Genomic DNA, 23,296 nt, shown 5'->3' with positions numbered 1-23,296 from the left:
TTTTTCCGTAAATCTGTCGTACTATTGCTATACTCCTGCTACAATTAATCTCTCCAACATTTTCAACTTAATATTTATCCACCTCTAAGTGTTTTTTCAACAATTTTATTATTATAGATTTTTTATAGATATTTTTATCAAATATTTATACAGTTTTTAAACGTACTTTTACATTTTTTATATTCTCTGCCTATTCTACATGTGCGCACTTTTATAAATTTTTATAGATATTTGTACTTTTTCCACTTTTCATATTTTTAATCACGTCGCATTTATTCTGTCTAATCTGCATTTTTACCCGTCGCCTTTGGTGTTACATTTTTATATACAATTTTTGACATTTATCCCTTTTATACATTTTTCCATTTGTTACATATCTGTGTATTTTATCGCATCGAATTAGATCATTTTTAGATACATTTTTATGGTATAGTATGGTATTATTTCGTCGTGTAGCTTGTGTTGTGGATGTCTGCCTGCTGAGGAAATTAATACCTTTTAAACAATTGGACTAGTCAAAACGCATATTGAATATAATTATCCAGTTGTCTGGATTCTGAGTGATTTTTGGACAGAGTATCAGAAGAACTTTTGTACAGATGACAAAAGTTTCTGCAAGTTCGATTTTTTGACATTTTTCATTTTTCATTTTACTCATTAAAAGATGACCAAGTTTTGGCGTGAACAATTGTTACTTGACGATATTCAAGTACTTTGGCTATTTGTTCTCCAGTGAAATGCTTTTCTACTTTTGTAGTCGAACATCAGGGCTTTCGATTGAGCCCCAATTGGCCCTAAGTTTCCGAACATTTTACAATGATTTTGTTATTTAAACTTTGCAGATCTGATATTGAATCTCGATATTTGTTCGGTCGCCGACGATTTTCATGATATTCTATTATTCATTTATATATTCAAGATTTTCAAATTCACTTATATATTTATAGCATATTAATCATTTTTATTCCATCCGAGAATCGTGCGTTTTCAATTCTCAGAATTTTCTAGTCGGAAAAAACCCAGCAGATGTTCACTTCGATTACTTTCAACTTTCGAAACTGCCCAATTTTCATTGCTCTCTGAAGGCATTCACAACATCCCGAGGATTATTTCAATCTCAATTTTGCTGGAAACGTAAAATCCTGAGGTTCTTAAATGAAATAATAAGAATAATATGACAGAAATTTTATAACTAATCTTATAACTTATAAATCTTATAACAAAAAATATTGTTTGATAAACTTTCCTTGTATGAATGATCCGCCTCTTGAGCCAAATATTTCATCGTTGTTAAAAGCAAAGCAACTATTCATGTTTGAGACTTTCAAATTCAAACCAATCATTTTTTTTTTTTTTTAATTTTCAACTAACAGTTTTGTTGGCTCAAACCATACTTGTTTGACAACTTGTTCATTTTTCTTCCAGTGTATAGTGTGATCTGTACCAAACTATAAAAGATACTTGGATATTCATAATGACGCAACGGTCTCGAAAATTCTGAGAAAAAATGACAGATTACCGTTTTCATGAAACATAAATTTTTGACGGATATTCTTTCTGAAAATCACTCACTAGTAAAATAATTTCAAAATTACGAAGTTCAGCAAATCCTAAAAAAACAATTTGTTCAAAAGGTATTGAATTTTTACCGTGTGTGAGAATACCAGCAAATCTGCCCGTTCGCGCAAGCGCCGTCTGGAGGATTTTAAATAACAGAAAAAAAAAAAACAAAATTTGCGTGGATGTGAAAACGATAAGCGAGCGAGAGTGTAGGAGTAGATAAAAAGAACCAAAAAAGAATATATAAAGAGTGTGGCTTAACAAGCATGATGGGCTTTGCAGCGACTAACCCGAGAGGAGATCGCGCGAGATGTGGCCCTCAATGGTCCACAGGGGTCTAGTGATTGGAGTGAAATCACTGGTTGCATTGATCCTCCAACAGAATACATCTTTTTACGATTGAATATACAATTATCTATAATTGAAAATGTGTGTTGCACGTGTCAGGTAGTGAGAAGAGAGCCGGACAAATGAAACTATTTTTTTACATATTATTATCCAACCCCACCCCCTTTTTTAAAAATCTTTAGTGTTGTGTCATTTTTTATATTTCTCTCACTGTCACTTTCTTTCGTAAACAATTTTTTGAATTGAGCTAAATTCAAAATTATCAACAATTTGCTATAAAAAATAAACATGAGACAAACATCATCGTGGGAGAGCTGAGGCCAACGAGAAGCTCAACGCAAGAAAAATAATCACGAGAGACGAACGATGAGAGGAAAAAAAATAAAACAAAGATTGAATTTTGGTTTTTTTAGAAAAATCTAAAGATCAACAAGAAAAAAAAACAATTTGTTCTCTTTTTTACTCTCTTTTTCTCTATTTCTTGGTGGTTCTTGTCTGTGTATACAGAACGCCATCCGCACCAATCTATCATTGCACAAGTGTTTTGTGCGCTATGAGGACGACTTTGGGTCATTCTGGATGGTGGACGACGCCGAGTTCGTAAAGCGACGGCATCTGTCTCGCGGCCGTCCCAGGAAATATGACCCAACCCCATCACCCACTCCACCCCACCTCTCCGCACAGTAAGCACTTACCACTTTTTAGAAAAAAAAAATGCTGGCTGGCTGGCGCGAAACGTAACGCAATGAAATACCGTGATTGTGGAAGATGAAAATCCGATTGGCCATTCTTAACTGTCGATATAAATCGATCCACTCCTATTATTTATTGATCATCACTGAGGTGGAGATTTTCTTTCATTGTCATGGTACGAAGGCGGAACGAATCGCTTGGTCGTTGTCTCTACCCCTATTTTTTGTTTATTTTTTCCACTTGGACGCGCGGTGAGCTTGCTGACCACTTCGCTCTAAATCAAAATTATTTACTGTTTTTATTTTATTTTGTGATTTTTTTAATTAAAAAAATTCATCGAAAAACTTTGAAAATCTTCAAAACCCTTGGAAAACTTCTAGAAGGCTTTCGATCTTCACAATTGGCTCGATTTCTTATTATCATGTTCAAAATTATTAGTAGTGAAGTGGTGAAACTAGAAGTGAATGACTATTTTTTAAGGAATGGTCTTGGAACTGAGAGGAGTTGGCGCAATTTTTGTGAACACTTTTTTTCACTGCGACAATTCAGAACTAGAAGAAAGATCTTGTTGAAAATTTCTTCATTGGGAATGAGATTAATAAGTTTTCCTCTGCAATTAGTTCCTGGAATCTATCTCGCAAATGAAGAGTGATTGCAACATTTTTTTCAGTATCTTTTTCATATTTCATTTTTGTAATTCGTTTCGTAAGAAACATCAACGGTATTTATCTAAATCTCATCTTTTCTGGAGTAAAGTCAACCACTTCACTACTGAAATGTTGCTTTGGTCTTCTTTCTTCTGGAAATTTCCAGCAAAATCTCCATTGTAACGAATACCATAGAGTCAAATATCCTTTTCGGAGCAGACAGCAGCTCTCCGCGGTTCGCACCTGACTCAAGAGAAAAGAAAACCTAAAGTGAAATTAAAAAAAAAAAGAAATTAAAATCACGCATCGTGCCTGGCCTCGTAGATCCTTCCCCTGAGACTCAAAAAGATAAAATGATGAAATTGTCGAGTAGAAAAGTATGACAATGTTGACAAGACAATCCTGCTTGCTAAATCGTGCAGAGTTAATTGAGTATCGAGACGTTCCTCTTAGTTGGCCGAGTTTATCTACAGCATTGAAAAGACTCGTTAGGCTTTATGCTTCTCCACAATCCGAAGATACAGCGCTTTATTGTTTATGGGAGTTATCCTGCATGAGAGTTTGGTTTCGTTCATTGTTTTGACCCTCTAAGAAGCGCATGTGTAGGTCCTTGCGGTTTTTTTCATTGATTATTAACCATCCTCGTCCAGATCCTAATGGCTTCGCTTATCTAATGCTTCATTAGCGCTTTGGCAGACAATTTTCGGATATCTGAGTGAACGTGTGAATGTTCCCATTGATTTTTTAAGAAGAATAAGGAAAGAAAATGATTTAACTCTGTTATCTTGAACTTTTACATACTTGAAACATTTGCATTGTTTGTTCAATGCAACAAAGAATTTTTTTCAAGTGAACAAACATTCATTCAATAATGAAGTGCTAATTACGAGTCAGGAGATGAGTCCAGAACACATCAGTAGCGAAGTGGTAAACCGGTATAAGTCGATTTTGACTATTGGCCAGTTTTCAATAAATATCTCGGAATATAAGGGAAATAGCGAAATTATTGTAATTTCCTTTTTTCTAGCTCTCAATTTGCTCTACAAAAAAGGTCATGACACCAATTTTGCTATTTCCCTTAGATTTTGAGATATTCATTGAAAACAATAGTCAAAATCGACTTATACCGGTTTACCACTTCACTACTGAAATGGATTTGATGATTATTTTACAGACGTTCAGAGGAAATTATCAAAAGACATTTTTGATAGAATATTCTGTGTCCTACAAAGCTTGCATGACATTCTCTCTACGCTCAACAGTTTCAGAGATGTTCGGTATTATATGCCTGGAATTCTTGAAAACATCATATTATTCCGCAATTATCTCAAGAATGAATGAGCTAGAAGAATTCGGCAATTTAACTTTTCTTAGTAGTAGATAAATTCTTCTACGAAAAAGTTGTAAGTATTTTTTGTTCCAAATAGTCGGTATGCAATATTTCGACTTAACTAGTATATTTACCACTTGGCTACAGATAAATCTATTGACAATTCATAGAAATCTGTTTTCATCGTGTGAATCAATTTCACAATACTCAATTTTCAAGATGATTTGCTTATGGGTCATCCCACATCAAATATCGCACCCGAATCCGGCCTCAATATTCTTTTCGTCACGATGTGTGGAAAGTGAAATTTTACGCACGCTCCGCAAAAAATAGGGTTCGACAATTGTGGGAAAAGTGTCCTTTGACCCTTGGGAGGATAGCACTCGCGTTCGGCGAGCGCTACACATCTCCCACGGATCAAAGAACAATTTTACGCACTGGTATCGAAATATTCTATGATTGTATTTTTTTATATTCTGACTATAGTGTATAAAAAATGAGATTTTGTCACTTTCCGAGATTCCCTGCTTCGACTAATCACACGGAGAGAAATATTCAATAAAATAGTATTTTTCCGGCCTGTTGCGATGGGGTTTTTTACTCGTGTGGCGTTGGCCTCCGAGCCGTAGGCGAGGACTGGCCAACCACACGAGTAAAAAAACCCCATCGCAACAGCCCAGGAACAATATTTTTCTGTAGTGATTTTCAAGTTTTCGAGTTTGGGAAGTATGTAATACCAATTCCCAGACGAGAAATCGTGAGAAGCAGTACAGAAAATGACGTATCTTTTCCGTAATTCCGGGGCGAAATGTGGTTCTAGGAAATTTTACGGAACTCTAACGGAATTTTTCCGGAGCGTTCCGTAATTTTAATCTGAATCTCTTGTGAAAAATTACGATACCGTCACTTAAATTTTCTGAGTCGATTCCGTAATCGGTGAGTGAAGTGAGAGTTCCGTAATTTTTACTGAACATTTCTCTCCGTGCAGAGTTCGCATAAATGAACGATTCCACCCTGAACTTTTCTAACTGCATTGAATGTCTTTCAAAATACTTAAATTAGTATATTTCATCACTTGTGTGGAAAGTGGAATTTTGCGCGCACCCACATTGAGATGAAAAATAGGGTCGACACTCGTAGGAGAAGTGATCTTTGTAGAGATCCAAATGCATCACATGATCCATCGTACGACAAATGTAATTGTTAACAAAAGGATTTGGGTGGAGGCTAGGGTCTATTCGTACTCACCAAATGTTCATTCGTTAATAGTTAACAAATGCATATTTGAGGAGCCTTGTTTCACTCGAATGTCACCTTTCAAGGGAACTATTTGTTAATCATTAACAAATATTTATTTGATCATATTCAACTCTACCATTCATTAATAGTTAAAGAATTTCCTTTGGAATAAATTACCCATTCTATCAGTGTGTGTGCAGAGTTCAGAGGTCGTGCGTAAAGTGGATTCTTGTGCGTAAAGTTTTATTGCTAACGAGACCAACTCGTCAGATAAAATACCACTAAATACAGTTTTACATGTCATCGTTACAGAAAACTATATTCTTTTGGTAATTCGATATTTCTTTCAGAAAATTCAGAGATTTTTCGATCAAAATCCTATCGCAAAATTGTTTGGTCGTATATCCTTCAGCCACAAACCCTTTCAATAATGATTCGAATATTAATTGTACATCATATCAGTGTTTACCTCAATTTATCTCAATCATCATATTAAAAAACATTTAAGATGCCTACAAAATGTGATGCAATCGTTTGACGAACAATTAAAAATGAATAGTAGTCATTTGAACCCAACTTTCGAATACTCGATTCAAATGAAAATTTACTACGACTGACTAACACATGAGCAAACAATTCCGAAATAAGATTTTGATTGAAAATTTCTCGAATTTTCCGAAGAAATGAACAGATTTTCAAAAAGTGCTGGTTAATAGCGTGAAATTGAAATTTTAAGTCTTATTTTTCGATTTGCCCAATGAGAAAAAAGTGTAAGAGAAAGAAACCACATAATTTTGGCAAAATGTACGAAAATTTCGCATCAAAAACTGCGTTTCAATTTTTTTTTCAATAGTTTCTCATAGGTTTTACTCAATTAAATTTTTTTTAGATGAATTCATAAAAAGTAGGCGAATTCCTATTATAACAACTGAAGTACGGAAATCTCATACTGGAACAATATCATTTTCCACACATTAATAACACTTAGAACATGAAAAAAAACATCGAAAATATTGCGGCCTTTGGATTTACGTTCAAAATTCGTAGAAGGGCTCTGATTCATAACGAGACAAAATTTCCAGTTTGAGAAAAGAAAAAAACATTTAAATCTCCCAGTTAAATTCCTTTTTCCTTATCTTGCTTAGAATAAAAGATAATTTTTTTCTTTTTCAATTGAGGTAACTAATTTATTTAATTTGATAAACCTAACGTGTGAGTTCAATGAGTGTTTCCGCGTCAATGCTACTTGCGCATGTGTAAAAATAATGCAATGTGTGTGGTCGGATAAACAAAGTACGTGGGTGAATCTGGCTCCGGACCCCCTCATCATCATCATCACTCAGGTATCAGGAGTATAACCATGACTATTAAATTATCCATTATGTCTTTTTACAATGTTCAAATTTTTAACATTTTTAAAATCTTCATGTCGTTGAACTTTTGACATTTTTATCTCTTTTACCTCTTCCTAAATATTCTAGTCTTTTTATCTCAATCTTCTTGTTCGCTTTCTCAATAAAACGCTTGCAATTTTCCATGATCAGTCCGAGGAAATTTTGCATGAATTTATAATATGCACGTACCGTCGATCCAGGAATTCTATCAAATTGTAAGATGATTTTCATTGGCTCATGATGAAAATAATTCTTATAATTTATTGGAGCACTTGAGAATATTTCGGTATCGATAAGATGTCATATTTTTTCCAAAGCGATTGGAAATGTGTTTCGACGTTTATTTTTGGTGGATAAAGGGTCAAAGGTGAGTTCAGGTGATCCCAGACTGATTATAGAAACTCGAGCCATTCTGTCACTTTAGCTATTAGCCCATCAAATTGAAGTGAATTTCATTGTTCCTTTAAACCGATGAAAAGTGACTCAGAATGGAGGCGTTTATTTTAACTTAATTGTCACATATTTAACACTCGATCACACAATTTCGATGACCTCTGGCGATGATCTCGGTGTCCACTGGGGTAAGGACAAATGTCTGAACAGAATTACATTTTTACCAGTTTTTGATATTCGTAGTTTTGAAATTTTTAACATTTTTCTATTTCTCTATTTTTAATCTTCTCACTTTCAATCTTTTTGATATCTTATCCATTTTCCAATTTTTCTCTTCGCTTCTTCTTTATCTCTTTGTATATGTGTACTTAATATTCGATAGTTTTATTATATTCATATTATATGTATAATACACATCATTTTTCAAATTCTTCCTTCCCATCTTTTATATAATATTTCGATTTTCTCACTTTTACTTAAATGTTATTGGTAAAGTTATTTCAGGAGCCTAGGGTTGTTGAGTCATTGAATTTACTCATTTTTTCGTTTTTGTAATTTAGGGGAGTTCCATCGAAGAGTCCGACACTAACGCACAGTCCTACGATGTATGGTGAAGCACTCAACGCCAATCTCCAGGTAAATATTTAACCCCAGTGTAATAAATAACTCGGTAGTGAAACAATGGAAGAATATGAATTGAAAAAATTGGAAATTTTATGGTTAATATTTTGAAAATTCTCGTGAATGTCTAGATGTGTATATCTTGGAACATTTTTAGGTCATCAGACTTTGTATCAAAAGACTCATGCCGAATTGAAATTGATTAAAACTATCATTTCCTGATTTATTGACAGATAAAAATTGAGTTCTTTGTAAAAACAAACTCAATTTTTTAAATAAATTATTTTCCGATTATGCTAAAAAGCAGAATGTTCTGCCAAAATGTTCAGATCTTTTTTTTACTTAAAAAAAAATCTAAATTCAGAATTTTCGGGTGTCCCTGAGTGACGGGGCATCGAGTTGAAATTTCGAGATAAAATTTGAAAAAAAATCAATTTAAATGATGTTCGGTAGACAATAGAGCCGAGCGTTAAGATTTCATTTTATCTGTGATTATTGAATAGCCAAAACGACAAAATATTATCCCTCGGTTCATATAAAACTAACATTTACCGAGAGCAAAATACGTATGGGAGCATCGAAAAAAGAAGAAGTAGAGCTAGAAGTTACATTTCTTATTTCCACAGAGAATAAATTTTTCTTGAAAAAACTAAATCTATTTTTGCAATAAAAATTTTCAATCTCGGCGCACGCGTTTCATGTTTGGCACGAAAAAATTCTTTTTTGGTGATTTTTGACAAACCAGTTTTTTTGCACAAGTAAGATTTGCTTTAGAGCCGTGTCATTTTTCTCTCAGTGTAAGGGCTGGGAACAAATGTCAAAGAACTTTGTTTGAAAATCATCAAATTCCCTATGGAAAAGATCTTCCAACAAGTCCTTCAAACCCCATTCGTTTAAAATATTTATATGGGGAAATATTTCGTCAGAAATTCTTCCATCAATCTTCTTTCATGATTTCACTACTGAATTACATTGATCGATCATATTCTGTGGATATAAAGGCAATGAAAATAATAGTTTTGTGGAATTATTGAGGAACTATCAATTATTAATATGAGAGTTATTTCCCTTTTCCGATAACGAATGTACCGTTGAATAATTTCCATGCCTCAACTTCATTTCTTAACCTCAGTGAATAATTAATCTCTCAACTCTGATTCACTGCGATGACGTTTTATGTGTAGGGATCTGGGTACTACGAACTGCTAACTAATCCTCTAATGCAATTTGAGTATTTCCAGGCTGCATTGGGTGAGTCGAACATGGGATTTCTGAATAATTCAATGTGCACGTCAACTGCAACAAGTCCAGATAAGGAACATGTTATGCAACATAATGATTTAATGTAAGTTATTTTTTCAAATAAAACTATACATATTTCCATTTTACGAAAATCATGAAATTATTATAGCGTACGATAACAATAATCTTATGAAACTGATTTTTTTACTGTTTTCAGCCAATCTTGAACTTTTTTCAAATCCTTATGAGCAATTTTTATAGTTACGCAAATTGCCTTCGCAATTTTCTATTTCTCTGAGCAATCAGTGAAACCGTTCTAGATAAAAAATCGAGATTTTTATCAATGATCATTCTCCTATCATATGACACATAATTTCACAATAAATAACTCATTCATTAGATTCATTCATTCATTGGGAACCATCCAATTTGAAAATTTCCCACGAGAAATGTTTTACAACAAATCCTTCAAAACCCTCTGTGGTTACGCCACCATTAGTCCAGTCCAGCACCACCACCATTGGCCAAATTCATCAAGTAATACACTTACGAAAGAATCGTAAAGAAAATTTCTATGCGGATTGCGTATAGAAATTCTATAGGATTTCCGTATATGATATTCGGATATTTCTATATGAATATTTTTTGTACGAATTATTTCTATACATAAATTTTTACATAAAGTTTTGTTTTCATACGAAAGATATCTAAACGCTTCAGAGAAAAACGTAGAGAAATATCGCAACTCCATACGAAATGTTTCTATACATGTGGCAGTGGGTCGTATAGGATCAAACCTATAGGAATCGTATAGAAATAATTTGTATAAAAAATATCCGAATATCATATACGAAAATCCTATAGAAATTCTATACGCAATCCGTACAGAAAATTTATATACGATTTTTTTATTCGTGTAACACGTAGTAATTCATCAAGGTTCGGCGCCAAAAGTGGAAAAGAAACTTTTGACTGAGAATTTCATCCTCTTTCACTCATTAAAAGGGTGGAAGATGTTTCTATGATACCCTGTGTAGATAAATACTGGTAATTAGTTATACCCGACCTTTTTTAATCTCGTTAGAGAAGTAGTGGAACCATTCTAGATCAGATACCAAGATTTTTCTTGCGAAGGTTTCTCATGCCAACTGTTTTCATGATGAAACATCGAAAGACCTCTTTCAAAGCTGAGAAAATATCCAATTGTAAAAATCTCTGTACATCACGTACATCACCACCGAAGATTTTTCACCCCTCCCCCCCCCCAATTAAATTTTCCTCTGGTTATTTTTTTCAAACAAGGAACTACTGTACATTTTGTACTAAAACGCCTCATGAATTTCAGCAGGTCACCACTGGATGAACCAGGAATGCACATAAAACAAGAGGGTCAAAGCCCGGAAGGAGGAAAACTCTCAAGATTAATAAAACGTGAGCTTCTAGAAGCTCAAACGGAGCACGACCACGACGACGAGGGTGTTGATGATCGAGAGTACCCAGAGAGTCACGGCCAGGACTCAGGCCAAGACGAGGACATGGCCGAGGACCTCTCGATGGCCCCTGACATAATGACGCCCGATGATCAGATCGAAGCGTAGTACTCCACCTACTAGGCAACATTACCCCACCCCCTCGTGTCCCCCGAGCCCGTGAAGTCGTTCTACTAGCCCCTTAGACACCTACCCCTACGTAAGGATTTAAGGAATTAAAAAAAAACGAAACAAAAGTCACTCACCATATCCAAATAAAGAATGTTGCAATATCGAAGTTTAAAATTTACAAGTAAAAAGCGATCATGAAGACTTTAAGTGAATTAGTAGAGATTGTACTCAAATCGATGAATTAGGGAGAAAAATTATAAACTCGAATAATTGAAGATCCATATCTTTATTCAAGGATTAAAGATAAAAAACTCAAATGACAACGATTTTGTAATTTTTTCGCTTTATTTTACGTTTTTGAAATGAAAAATCCTCAGTTTGTGTATATTTCGTATAATAGGCAAAAAATTATCTATAAATATATTATACGTCTAGATTAAACTCGTGAGAAGAGTTGAATCACTGTAAAAATATTTTTGCGAAAAAGAAAAATGATAAGAATTAAGTAGTAAAAATCCAATTGTAATTTTCGAAAAAATATTTTCACTGTGACATTTGCTCGATATGAGACTGGATCCTTGGATTAGGTTTCACGAATCGATGAATTAATGAGAGCTATTCTATCGAATGAATGAGATTTTATGGATCCAGCTTGTGGGAGCAACAATGTAGATATTTAATATACGAGATAGTAGAGATTGTAGAGAGAGCGAGAGTGAGGTGAAAAAAACGTGGTTCAGTCGAGTTCCCGGCAGTATGTTTAGGAATAAATTACCGAGACGACTGGATAGGGCACGTCAGATGAAATTAGTGGGATGGAATTCACGGGAAAATTTATTTTTATTGAAAATAACATCACAATTGACTTTTTTGGTAATTTCAATTAAAGGAGGTGTTTAGCTGTCCATATTTGGGTTTTTATAAAAAACCAGAAAGTGAACAGAACATTTTAATTATGAAGTGGTTTCGAGCAAATGGATTTGCCGATTATTTTGCAAATATCTCCCACAGATGTGGGCATAAAACGATGGATCAAGAGACCATTTTGTTTAGAAAATGAAATTTTCTACAGAAAAGATCTTTTGATATTCTGTTTCGAACCTACTTCTCAAGACTTCCGCAAACAAATCTGTAGGAAATTGCCCCCAAGATGAATGAGTTTAAGAGAGATTATCGAGAGAGCTTATTTTGAAGAGAATTGCTTTAGTTTCGCAAGAGCTCAAGTGGTCCAGAACGTGGATTCACTGATTATGTTGCAAATTTTATATATTTACCTAGAAATCTTTTTCATAGAAAATAAAATTCAATGTCGAAGATCTGCTGACATTTTTTCTTGAATCGAAGTAGTTCAGAACAGAATACTTTCCAGAAGAAAAGTTAATGAAGAATAAAATTTTCTACATAACATACATGCATGAAAAAATTCGGTAGAAAATTCTGTTGGAATTCTATAGGAATTCTATGGGTTTTCTATAGGATTTATATTGCAATTGAGAAATTCTACTTGTTTTTTACGCAGATTCTATTGCATATTTGATACGAAAAAGTAAGTAAAATATTTTGAATTTCTGTTCGAATGTTTCTCTTGAGATTTTTTCTATTGGAATTATTGGGTAAGTTTTTTCCGTTGAATTTTGTTTTATTTTGCCTTTCAGAATCTGAGTGGAAAAGACTTAGAAAATTGATGCCCAAGCAAGCTTATAAAAAAATCTGAGGAGAAATTCAAATCAAAAAGAAATTCGAAATCTATTGACTTTTTCTTATCGAATATCCGATAGAATCAGCGCAAAAAATAGAATTTTTTAATAGAATTCCAATAGAATTTTCGAGCGAATTCGCTAGGTTCTCTATTGAATTTTTTCATACGTACCTCTTGACATTTTTCTTGAAACTCACTGGTGCAGATATTTACAAGTTAATCTGCATGAAATTATCTCCATAATGAGTGAGTTTAAGAGAAATGATGAAGAAATTTTCTTGTAGAGAATTGTCTCAGTTTCGCAGAGGCTGTCCTGATATTATCCTCTGCAGTCATTAGTTTAAAGCACACACAGGACAGTTCCTAAGTTATTTACAAAAAAATCTGGACTTATCGTCTGTTCTTGACCACTCCATCACAAGTTTGTAGTGAGAAATAAATTAATTGACTGAGATAAAAAAAAAGCGATTTATTATCATAAAACTCTGACGTACCCAATCACAGTGTCTCCTCGAAAAATCTAAATAATAAATTTTTTGGTAGCCTGTATAGCCTAGGATTTTATCTCATAAGTAGTTTCGTATTCATTCGTACCGGAATTAATCGAATTAGAATTTGTAAATGATGATTGGTGGGCAGCGAGAGACGAAAGTGATTGATAATTATGATTAAAGAAACAAGTGCGCGTCAGGCTGATTAAAGATGATAGTGAAACCAGATGAATTAAAAAAATATATATAAAACGAAAAAAGGGAAAAATAAAAATACATAACTCGAAAAGTAATCATTTGATCTTGGCTTAACTGAACAAAAAGTAATTAATTAATTATTGATGAGAGAATCTGAGTGAGAGAGTGCGTTATATGATATAAATACGAGAGTTTTAATTGAACAAACCTCGAGCGGATGGCAATGAATTCAACTAAATAAATTTAACAAGAAAAATTAATTACAAAAATTATGTATTGATATACATATTATTCGTATACGTATATCGGGATATTAACGATTAGATGTCAGAGCCCTTCAACAAACAGAAAAAAAAACCTCCTATTCCCACTGAAAAATCATTTTTTAAATAACGAAACGACAGAAGAAACTTATTAATAATTCAGAAAATTTCACAAAGGACATTATCGATTGGTTCACTTCTCGGTGCTTTTCGCATCAATATTAATAATCATTAATCAATAAACAAGATATATCACTGTACCTCATTGCACCTGTAATCGATCTGCACCGATGAAGGACGTGACACGATTTTTAAACAATCTCATCGTTCAATTTTCTCATTTGACTCTTTGCTAAAGTGGCAAAACGTAACGAGTGAGATTCGACATTTTCGTTATTAATGACTTCATTTTTCTAACGAGTGATTTTTGAAGAAAATATCAGACGTTTTTTTAAATGTAACAGTTCCCTAAAAAAAAGGCTTCTAATATTTTCTCAGAATAGCTTAACAACTCAGATGAAACTTTTCGAAACATTCTTTCTTTAGTGAATATAATTTTCTAAAAAAAAAAATGTTTTGATAGTTTCTCGTAACATTCGCTGTTTTGAAAATAAACCAAATTGAAGAAAATAAAGAATCGAATTGTTACGTTTTATCATTTTGAAGCTGATTCTTCAAAAAATCATGAAAATTATTTTTTTACACATTTACTTTGCTCCGTCGGTCCACTGAAATCCCGTTTATCTTCATTATTATCGCTACTGTATTCGCTAAAACGAAACGAAAATATATATGAATGCTAATGTCACAACAGAGTAATTAAAGAAAAAACATCAGAGATTTTGGAAAAATGTTTTTCGGATACGACTTAGCGAGAGGAACGTGACGACTCTCTGGTGGTACTGAAATCCGCACTCTCGACGCAACTTTGTTGATTATTTTTGAATTAATAAACAATAGGAGAATATTTAATTTCTGTATAAAGTGAAATAAATGAGATGAGTTTATAATTTTATTAAATTTATTTTGTGAATATTTTTATGGAATAAATGACGTTTTTCATGGACTTGAGATATTGAGAGTATTTTCTTTTTGTACGTGGTGAAAAACAGGGGTTGGGTTCGAAAATTTTGTACAAATTATTCTAGAAATATGCCAGTAATCACTGGGTTTTTGAAAAAATAGATCTTTTTCGTGAGAAATCAAATGTTCCACAGAAAAATGTTAATAAATTTTGGAGAATTTAATCACTCCTTGGATATTCACAAAACAAGATACGAGTCAGTGGAGAGAAATATGGATTGCTTTAGAGAATTTTATATAGACTTCTGGAAATATCTCAAAAGCCAGTAGATGAAGAGAAAAAATACACGAAAATTTTTTTATAGCCCATCATAGATGAAAAAATTCAATAGCAAAACTTAGCGATATTGCTAGAAAATTCTATTGGAATTCTATTAACATTCTAGGGAATTCTCGTTGAAATTATATTTGTTTTTTGCGCTCAATAGATTTCGAATTGTCAATAGATTTCGATTTTTCTATATGAATATTCTCTTATAATTTTTTCTATAAAAATACTTGAGCGTGCATTTTCTAATTTATTTTTCACTTCGATCCTGTAATGCAAAACACAACATAATATAGCGGAAAAAACTTATAAAATCTGTGCCCAATAATTTTGGAAGAAAAATTCTCAACAGAAAAAATCAGAAAAACTGTAGACTATTGATGTTTTCTTATCAAATATCTAATAGAATCTAAGCGAAAACCAAATAGAATTTTAATAGAATCCCAATAGAATTTCCTATTGAATTCGCTAAGGTTTTCTATAAAATTTTTCCATACGTGATAATTTTTTTTACATAATAATTCTCATGATTCATCCTTCCATGCCTTTATTCTTGGAAGATATTTTCAGAATATTTATTCCGAACTTATCTTCTGTTTTTCATCATTCCACTAATTTATTCCGAATTATCGAATAAAAATTGGAACAAAATTTTCACTCGACTCTTTATTTCATTCTATACAGAATTTGTTGGAGAATAATAGGAAACATAAACACCATAAAGAGAGACATTTATATTTGTATATGTTACAGACAAAAAAACGATAGGGAAAGAAAGGTAAACGATAATAATAATTATGAGATTCAGTGCCAGCTCGGGCCCCCCGTTTCCACGTATCGTACTAACCCGCATACACTAAGTCTATGTAATGTGTATAATGATTAATGGATTAAGGACTCGATATACCATATAGAAAGACTCTTCTGTACATAGTAATGATTAAATGAGGCATTAGGAATTAATACACGATTTCAACAATTGTGCGATGTTTTTGCGATGTTTGTTGCTCGTGTCCTACCTTGCATTTACGTTTCACTCTTACATTTTTCTTGATTAAAAGAATCATTGTTTCGAGTTAATGTCAATTGAAATTTCTTTTCTTCACTAGTTATTGTCGAATTTAAGACATTTTCGTTTTAGACTGTGATCGTTCGTGGTGCGTATGATAATTAACGAGTGGAGATTTTTTTATGTATAATCATTCTTTTGCATAAAAAATGGGAGGCCAAACCATTACTGAATTTAAGGGGAGACTATGAGTTTTAAAAGTCGTGGGCTATTGTAATGAGATTTCTCATACATTAAAGATCAATTATATATGTCTAAAAACATAATATGAATAATTAGTGGAAAAAAATTAATTGTTTATTGTTTGTTTGCCCCGCAGACGCTTAAAATATTAAAAATAGTCCAGGGCTTCCAACTTTCGAGCTAAAGTTTTTTAAAAATTGTGTGTAATAACAATTACGAGTTAGCTTTTTAAATAAAAAATTAACAATAAATAAAAAATTCATGTAAAATAGCCAGAAAAATGTTTCTGAAATAATTGAGAATATATTTCAAATATTTTAAGAATAATTTTTCTGCCGATTTTAGATGAATCGCGCAAATTTTCATGTTAAACAAAACATAATTGTTATTAACTAACTAACTCAAATAACTAACTCGTAATTGTTATTGTACACATTTTTTCAGAAATTTTGAAAAAAACTCTGTACCTCCAAAATTGGAGGCCCTGGACTATTTTCATCATTTCACACGTTTACGGGGCAAACGAACAATGAACAATTAATTTTTTTGCACTCATTACTCGTTTTCAGACGTATATAATCGATCTTCAATAAATGAGAAATCTCACTTCAGTAGTTCACGATGAATCTTCATCTTATTTTGCTGTGAATTTTAGTTCAATTATTCCATGAAAATTAGTAGCAAAATGAGTAGCAATTAATTGAAAATTCAGTGTAATATAGTAAATATTCATGTTTTGATTTAAAATCTAAGTAAGTTGAAAAATTTTCGTCTTTCTGCTGCTTGAAAGCTTGAAATTCCATTGAATTTTTCATGAAATTTGAAACTTCATGATTTTTCGTCATTCTAAATCGAATTGGCTGTCGCTCTTCTAAAATGACTACTAAACTGTCCATCAAATTTCAATTTTTAATGCAATGAATTCAATTTAATTCAAACCAATTCAATTCATCAAATTTCACAATTTCAATTTTTTTGTCAACTTCAATTTTGCTGTGGAAGAATTTTCTGAGGCCATCAGTTCCACAGATATTCGCAAAATACCATTCACGAAATTTTGTCAATCTTGTTCAATTTTATTCCTTAGTTTCACTAATTTCATTGCCTTCAAACTATCTCGGTAATGATTCGAACTGGAAAAAACGTCAGGAAACTAATCGTGTGGAAATTTCATTGTCTGCACCGAAGTATCTTGATATTTTTTTCTAGACGTCTTAGCTCACCATTTTTTATGCAGAAAAAAATTATTCATTACATTGTTCGAGGATAGAGGAGCGACCATATCAGCTATTGAAAGCGGTAGAGAGTAAATAGTGCCAAAAGAAACGGAACAAAAAAAGAACCCTCAACTTCCTCACCCCTAATTTACGCTTTCCCCCACTTTTTATAGATGAACTTTCAATTCCGGGCGTGTTATTAATGTTTAAACTGAAATTTGAGTTCTCGGATCCCGCCAAAACAGGGCGCATGACTGAATTTATAGTCATGGTGCGTCTCCTCTGGTTACCCACGTTTTATCGATCATCTTCACTCATTGTTGGTGAAGAAACAAAAGAAGACACGATATACTAAAGATAATGAAATTATCAAACTTTCCAAAATCTAAAAACCCAATCAGGTTAATTTATGAAATCCCAAACCGTTGATTGAAAAATGTACTAAAAATTGAACAATTTTTTCATTCTACTTTGAAACGATAAAATGTTTTCATCACAATATGTGGAAAAAGGCCGTTTTAGGCACGCGAAGCGAGAATATCGTTCGGTACTCACGGGAAAAATATTTTTCATCACGCTGTGACGAAAAGTGAACTTTTCGGCACGCTCCGCGTGCCTAAAAGTCCAATTTCCGCCACATTGTGATGAAAAATATTGTTCGTAACTCGTGAAAAAATGTTTTTTGCACTCGTTACGAAATATACTATTTTGCCTCGTGAGATTATATCACTCGCTTTCGGCTTGTGCTATAAAATTCCCATGAGCCAAAAACACTTTTCCGCACTTGTATCGAAATATACTATTTTGACACTCCTGCTACGGTCACCTTGTGCCGAAAAGTGCCTTTTCGTTTACTCGTAACCGAAAAGTCTTTTTCTGTACTGCTTCTCACGATTTCTCCTCTGAGAATTGGTATTACATACTTCCCAAACTCGAAAACTTGAAAATCACTACAGAAAAATATTGTTCCTGGGCTGTTGCGATGGGGTTTTTTTACTCGTGTGGTTGGCCAGTGCTCGCCTACGGCTCGGAGGCCAACGCCACACGAGTAAAAAACCCCATCGCAACAGACCGGAAAAATACTATTCATTTTCTTGTAAACGATAAAGGCACAGTTCGGCCGCTCGCTGAACGTAACATCAGTGTCAAAATAGTATATTTCGACACGAGTGCGGAAAAGTGTTTTTTGGCTCGTGAGAGGTTTATAACATGAGCCGAAGGCGAGAGCAACAAAAAATACTTTTCCTATGAGTATCGAATGATATTTTTGATCACAATGTATGGAAAAGGGACGTTTTCGGTACGCGTAGCCTAAAAAGTTACCTTTTTGCCACGGCGGGCGGAAAGAACACATTTTCCTTCCGCTTCGCTGGAGGAAAATTCGCCTTTCCGCCTACGCCGTGACGAAAAATCTTGTTCGACACATGTGAGACCGAAATTTTCAGGTGATGTGATTGGCGGCCCGAGGCAAAGCCTCGTGAAAATTCCGTCTCACTCGTATCGAAATATACTATTTCCTGATAGGAAAAAGTAGAGTGGTAAAATAAGTCAATTCCATTCCAAGATCAGTTTTCGGAAAAAAAACTCGAGATTAAATTGAAACTTGAAAATTTGCACGGAAATGTTTTCCTAAATCATAATTTTCTCTACGAGAAAGATTTCAATAGAAATGGGTAAATTTGTCTTCAATACTATATTTTAAAAAACTGGTCTGATATTGAGTTCACATTACTAGTGTCACCACTTCGCTATTGAATTAAAAGCGTACATTGTAAAACCCCAAGGGTCACTGTCACTTGGCCCGATCGAACATTGATTTTTTCATACACCAGTATTATGTATAGCCTCATCGCCATTTTAAAGAATTACCAGAATGCAGAAACACATGAGTTCAAGAATTGAAATAAAAGAAGTTACGCAAAAATTTACAAAATCCATTTGTTCATTTCCTATTCAATTATCAATGAATTGTAAAGTAAAATAGAATCTTGATTGCCTGAATTGCGTTAAGAAGTATTATATGATAAGTTGCCTTGTAAAAATGTACCGATTTTACTAAGAAATTAAATGTGTTACTGAGAGAAAAAAACAGAAAAGAAAAGAATGAAAATATTCAAAATAATTCTGGTATTTGGATCAATTTATTCCTCCAATCAACGCACCCAGACTGCCTCTAGAACGAGACTTCTGGCGAGAGTTTCGTCAATACCATCAGGGTTTTACGAGGGTCAAACGCAGCAAGGATCATACCTTAAAAGATTCAACCGTTGCCAGAGTTCAAACGTCGCCATACCCTGGGCGACGCAGCGTTTGACCCTCGCAACACAAAGGGTGAACCTTCTCACCATTTCTCTCGATTTATGATCGTTTTTTCCAATTGTTTCCAAATGGAAGCATTATATTTGTCGAATTTTGACATTCTGTAATTTTTCCTGGAAATGATGTAGAATGTTATGAAACGTGAAGAAATGATGTTTTTAGAAAATGTCTGTATGTCCTAAGCTGATAGTTCGATTTTTGGATTACCACTTTTTCAAAAATATAACATTAATGCGGGAAAATTGATTGATATGAATGTGAAATTTCTCGAAAATTATTTCATTATTTGTCAATATTTCGTAAACTATGTGCCCGATTCAATTTTTTTGTCAAAATACTCGTCCCAATGTCTTCTATCCACGTCAATCAAAATATGTATACCCATTCGTATGAAGTTTTCGAGATATTTACGATTTTCCATTTTTTCCCTAAATTCCTTGTGCGCGCAATAACTCGACAAAAAATTGAGATAGGAGGTTGAAATTTGGTATGATTGTAGCTCTTATGGTACCAAAGGTTGATATTTCGGATGAGCGATATCCGATGAGTAGTTCCAGAGATATTCAACTTTTTGTATGAAACTATTTTAGTCATTATCTCAAAAACTATTCTTATTTTTGACGTGGATACGTCTATGGTTTAAATATGGGGGATCATTTTGGGAAACGGTCCTTATGTACAGCGCCATCTATCGGAATTCTATAAAATTCTAGGCATTTCGAGGTAATTCGAGAAGTTTCTTGAAATTTCGAAAAAATTCAAGGAGTTTCTAGAAATTTCAAGGAACTTCAGGGAGTTTCTAGAAAATTCGAGGGAATTCAAGGAGTTCTTAAAAAATTCGAAAGAATTCAAGGAGTTTCCAGAAAATTTGAAAGAATTCAAGGAGTTTCCAGAAAATTCGAGGGAATGCAAGGAGTTTCTAGGAAATTCGAGAAAGAAGGAAAGACCATGGACGTATTCACGTACAATTACAGCTGTATCGAAGATACAGCCGCCTGCAATTTTTTATTTTTAACGTGATTTGCCGCAATGGGCTTGCGACGGGCGGCCATCGCCCGAAGGCCTCCAGCCTGGTATTTACAGAGATATTTAGTTGAATGTTATTATAATATACCATGTGCAATAGAGTAAAACACAAGAAGAGGTAAATAGAGATTTCTTGTACATTGGAAAGTATATGGAATGCGAGTGAAACAATTTGAAGGGTTTGGATGAGCATGAAGAAAGAAAGTAGAGAACTATTGTTGTTTATGCAAAGACCTATTATTGGAGGCGTGCGAGACCTCCCCAGCGATCGTTTCCGTATGTGTCTATGGCATAGATCTTTTCACCAGTGTTTTTCAATTCATTTGCTGCCGAAATATTCAATTTGGAGTGATTTATTAAACGGAATTTTATGCGGAAGTTGATATAGAAAAAAATGAACAATTGATATTTTTTAACAATGCAAAATATATCAAGAAAAATATTCATATTTTTCTTTCAAAAATTAAAATTTTGTGCGTGTTGACTGACATAACGATACCTCCACTCTGACCCAAGCATTGGGTCTCGCCACTCCGACTACCTGCACAATACAACAGCACCCCTTTTTTATGGTCATTGGCCTAATTGGGGTTGGGAGCTCGGTGAGCTCGGAGAGCTCACTTTGCCCAGGCCTGGTCTATGTGAATATAGTCCTCGCCACGAAAGAAGGATTGTGGCTGAGTACCCCCACTCTCTCGAATTCAGCTATGACTCGACGTCCCCCACCACTCAGATCCAAGTTCCTTCTTTCCTGGCGGCACACTGAGAAAAAAAAATGTTTTTGCCAAATATCCATTTACTTGAGAGAAGGATTTATTTTTTCAATACCGTATTTGTCCTGCCGAATTATTTCCGGGCAATTCTCATTGAGTTTCAATTATAACAATTATATTGCTCTAGAAGTTGATCATGTTAGTTATGACTTTGAATGAACCCCTTCAATGATTATAAACATTAAAAAATTGATCGAAATTCTTCCCTGTAGAAGATGAGAAATTTAGGAAAAATGAATAATGATTGGAGGAGTTCATCTGAGGTCATGTGCAACATAGTCACCCTCTAAAATAACATGATTGTCACAATTGAAACCTAATCAGACTTGCCTTAGAGTGATTCGATTGGAGAAATACGCTTTTGGAAAAATAAATGCTTCTCTCAAGTAAATGAATATTTGGCAAAAATAATTTTTTTTCTCAGTGCAATTATAGGTTTAAGATTCTCTAGAAGGGTTTGCTGGGAGTACCTATATCGTGTATTGGCGGCGGGAATGCGCTTGTGACAGAGGTTTAGAATATAGTCCAGTTTATTAAGGGCGAAAGTTGTTGTTAATTTTTTGAGTCTGTCTGTGATGGGTTCTATTCAGGTGCGTTCGTAGAGTAGGGTATTCTAGGGGGTGTGAAGTGGGTTGTTGGGGGGTCTTATCTTTGTCACTTTCCGTAAGGTTGTCCTCTCGGCTACGTCGATGACCTTCTTGGTATCTGGTATTGCATAGAGGAGAAACGGATGTGCGTAATCTACTATTGGGCGACAAATGGCGTTATATATTCTAATTATGTTTTGTATTGAGCCTGTTGTTTTTGTAGATGGTCAAAAAAAGCTACTTGTTTTATAAATCTATTTCATTAAAAGGTTGAATATTTTCCTGTAGACACTTTGTAGCACGTGGTTGCGAATCGCTACGAATTTATTTGGAAGCATACTACCAGTGAAATTGGTAATAGATGTATAAGGAAACAATGTAAACGATAATCATTGGACTAACTATATTCCATTATGTATATATATATATATATATATATATATATATATATCTTTTTATTTTTTTATTTTTTCTACGTTTTCATAGCTGTATAACCTTTCAGGTTCTGTGCTTAATAAAAAAAAAAGTGAAATTGGTAGAAATAAAAAATAGTATATTTCGTAACGAGTGCAAAAAACATTTTTTCACGAGTTACGAACAATATTTTTCATCACAATGTGGCGGAAATTGGACTTTTAGGCACGCGGAGCGTGCCGAAAAGTTCACTTTTTGTCACAGCGTGATGAAAAAGAGACTAATGACACGAAAAGTAACGGTCACTTGCCTTCTGTCGGATAGGCTTGAACCCCTGCTTATTTCAATTTTTATAGTCACGAGACCGAGACGAGACGATACTCCCTAAAGTCTCATCTTCTCTCGTATCGTGTGCACTCCTACAAGTCTGTACAGATCATTGAACTCAAAAATTAATTGCGTTGATGTTGAGTAAGATTGTAGAAAATTGATGTGTAAAATTCGCACGCGTGAATCCCAACACTTGCGAATATGCAAAAAAACAGAATTCCATTCATGTCCAAGTGAATAATGGAGATGGGGGCTTAATCAGATCTCCAACAGTCACGGGAGGACTCGACGAGATGGTCGATTTGAAT

General features: G+C 33.8%; 1 protein-coding gene across 7 annotated transcripts in view; it reads left to right on the top strand.

The window, feature by feature from the left end:
• The window catches only part of LOC107047916 (forkhead box protein P1), a 382,431-nt gene extending 369,918 nt beyond the window's left edge, over positions 1-12,513 (top strand). For 4 of the 7 annotated variants that reach the window (XM_015270832.1, XM_015270831.1, XM_015270833.1 and 1 more), the window contains 3 exons: positions 8,165-8,240; positions 9,458-9,570; positions 10,813-12,513. In XM_015270832.1, coding sequence (XP_015126318.1) covers positions 8,165-8,240; positions 9,458-9,570; positions 10,813-11,065 — 442 coding nt within the window. In that variant the 3' untranslated portion in view covers positions 11,066-12,513. The remainder of the gene's footprint in view (positions 1-8,164; positions 8,241-9,457; positions 9,571-10,812) is intronic. The other 3 variants (XM_015270836.1, XM_015270835.1, XM_015270834.1) reach the window with 3 other exon arrangements.
• Positions 12,514-23,296: the final 10,783 nt, after the last annotated feature.

The sequence above is a fragment of the Diachasma alloeum genome, unplaced genomic scaffold (assembly GCF_001412515.2).
Source record: "Diachasma alloeum isolate Michigan unplaced genomic scaffold, Dall2.0 Dall_scaffold_78908, whole genome shotgun sequence".
In the NCBI taxonomy this organism is placed as follows: domain Eukaryota; kingdom Metazoa; phylum Arthropoda; class Insecta; order Hymenoptera; family Braconidae; genus Diachasma; species Diachasma alloeum.
The sequence above is the reverse complement of the archived record's forward strand: the minus strand, read 5'-3'. Positions and strand labels throughout refer to the sequence as shown.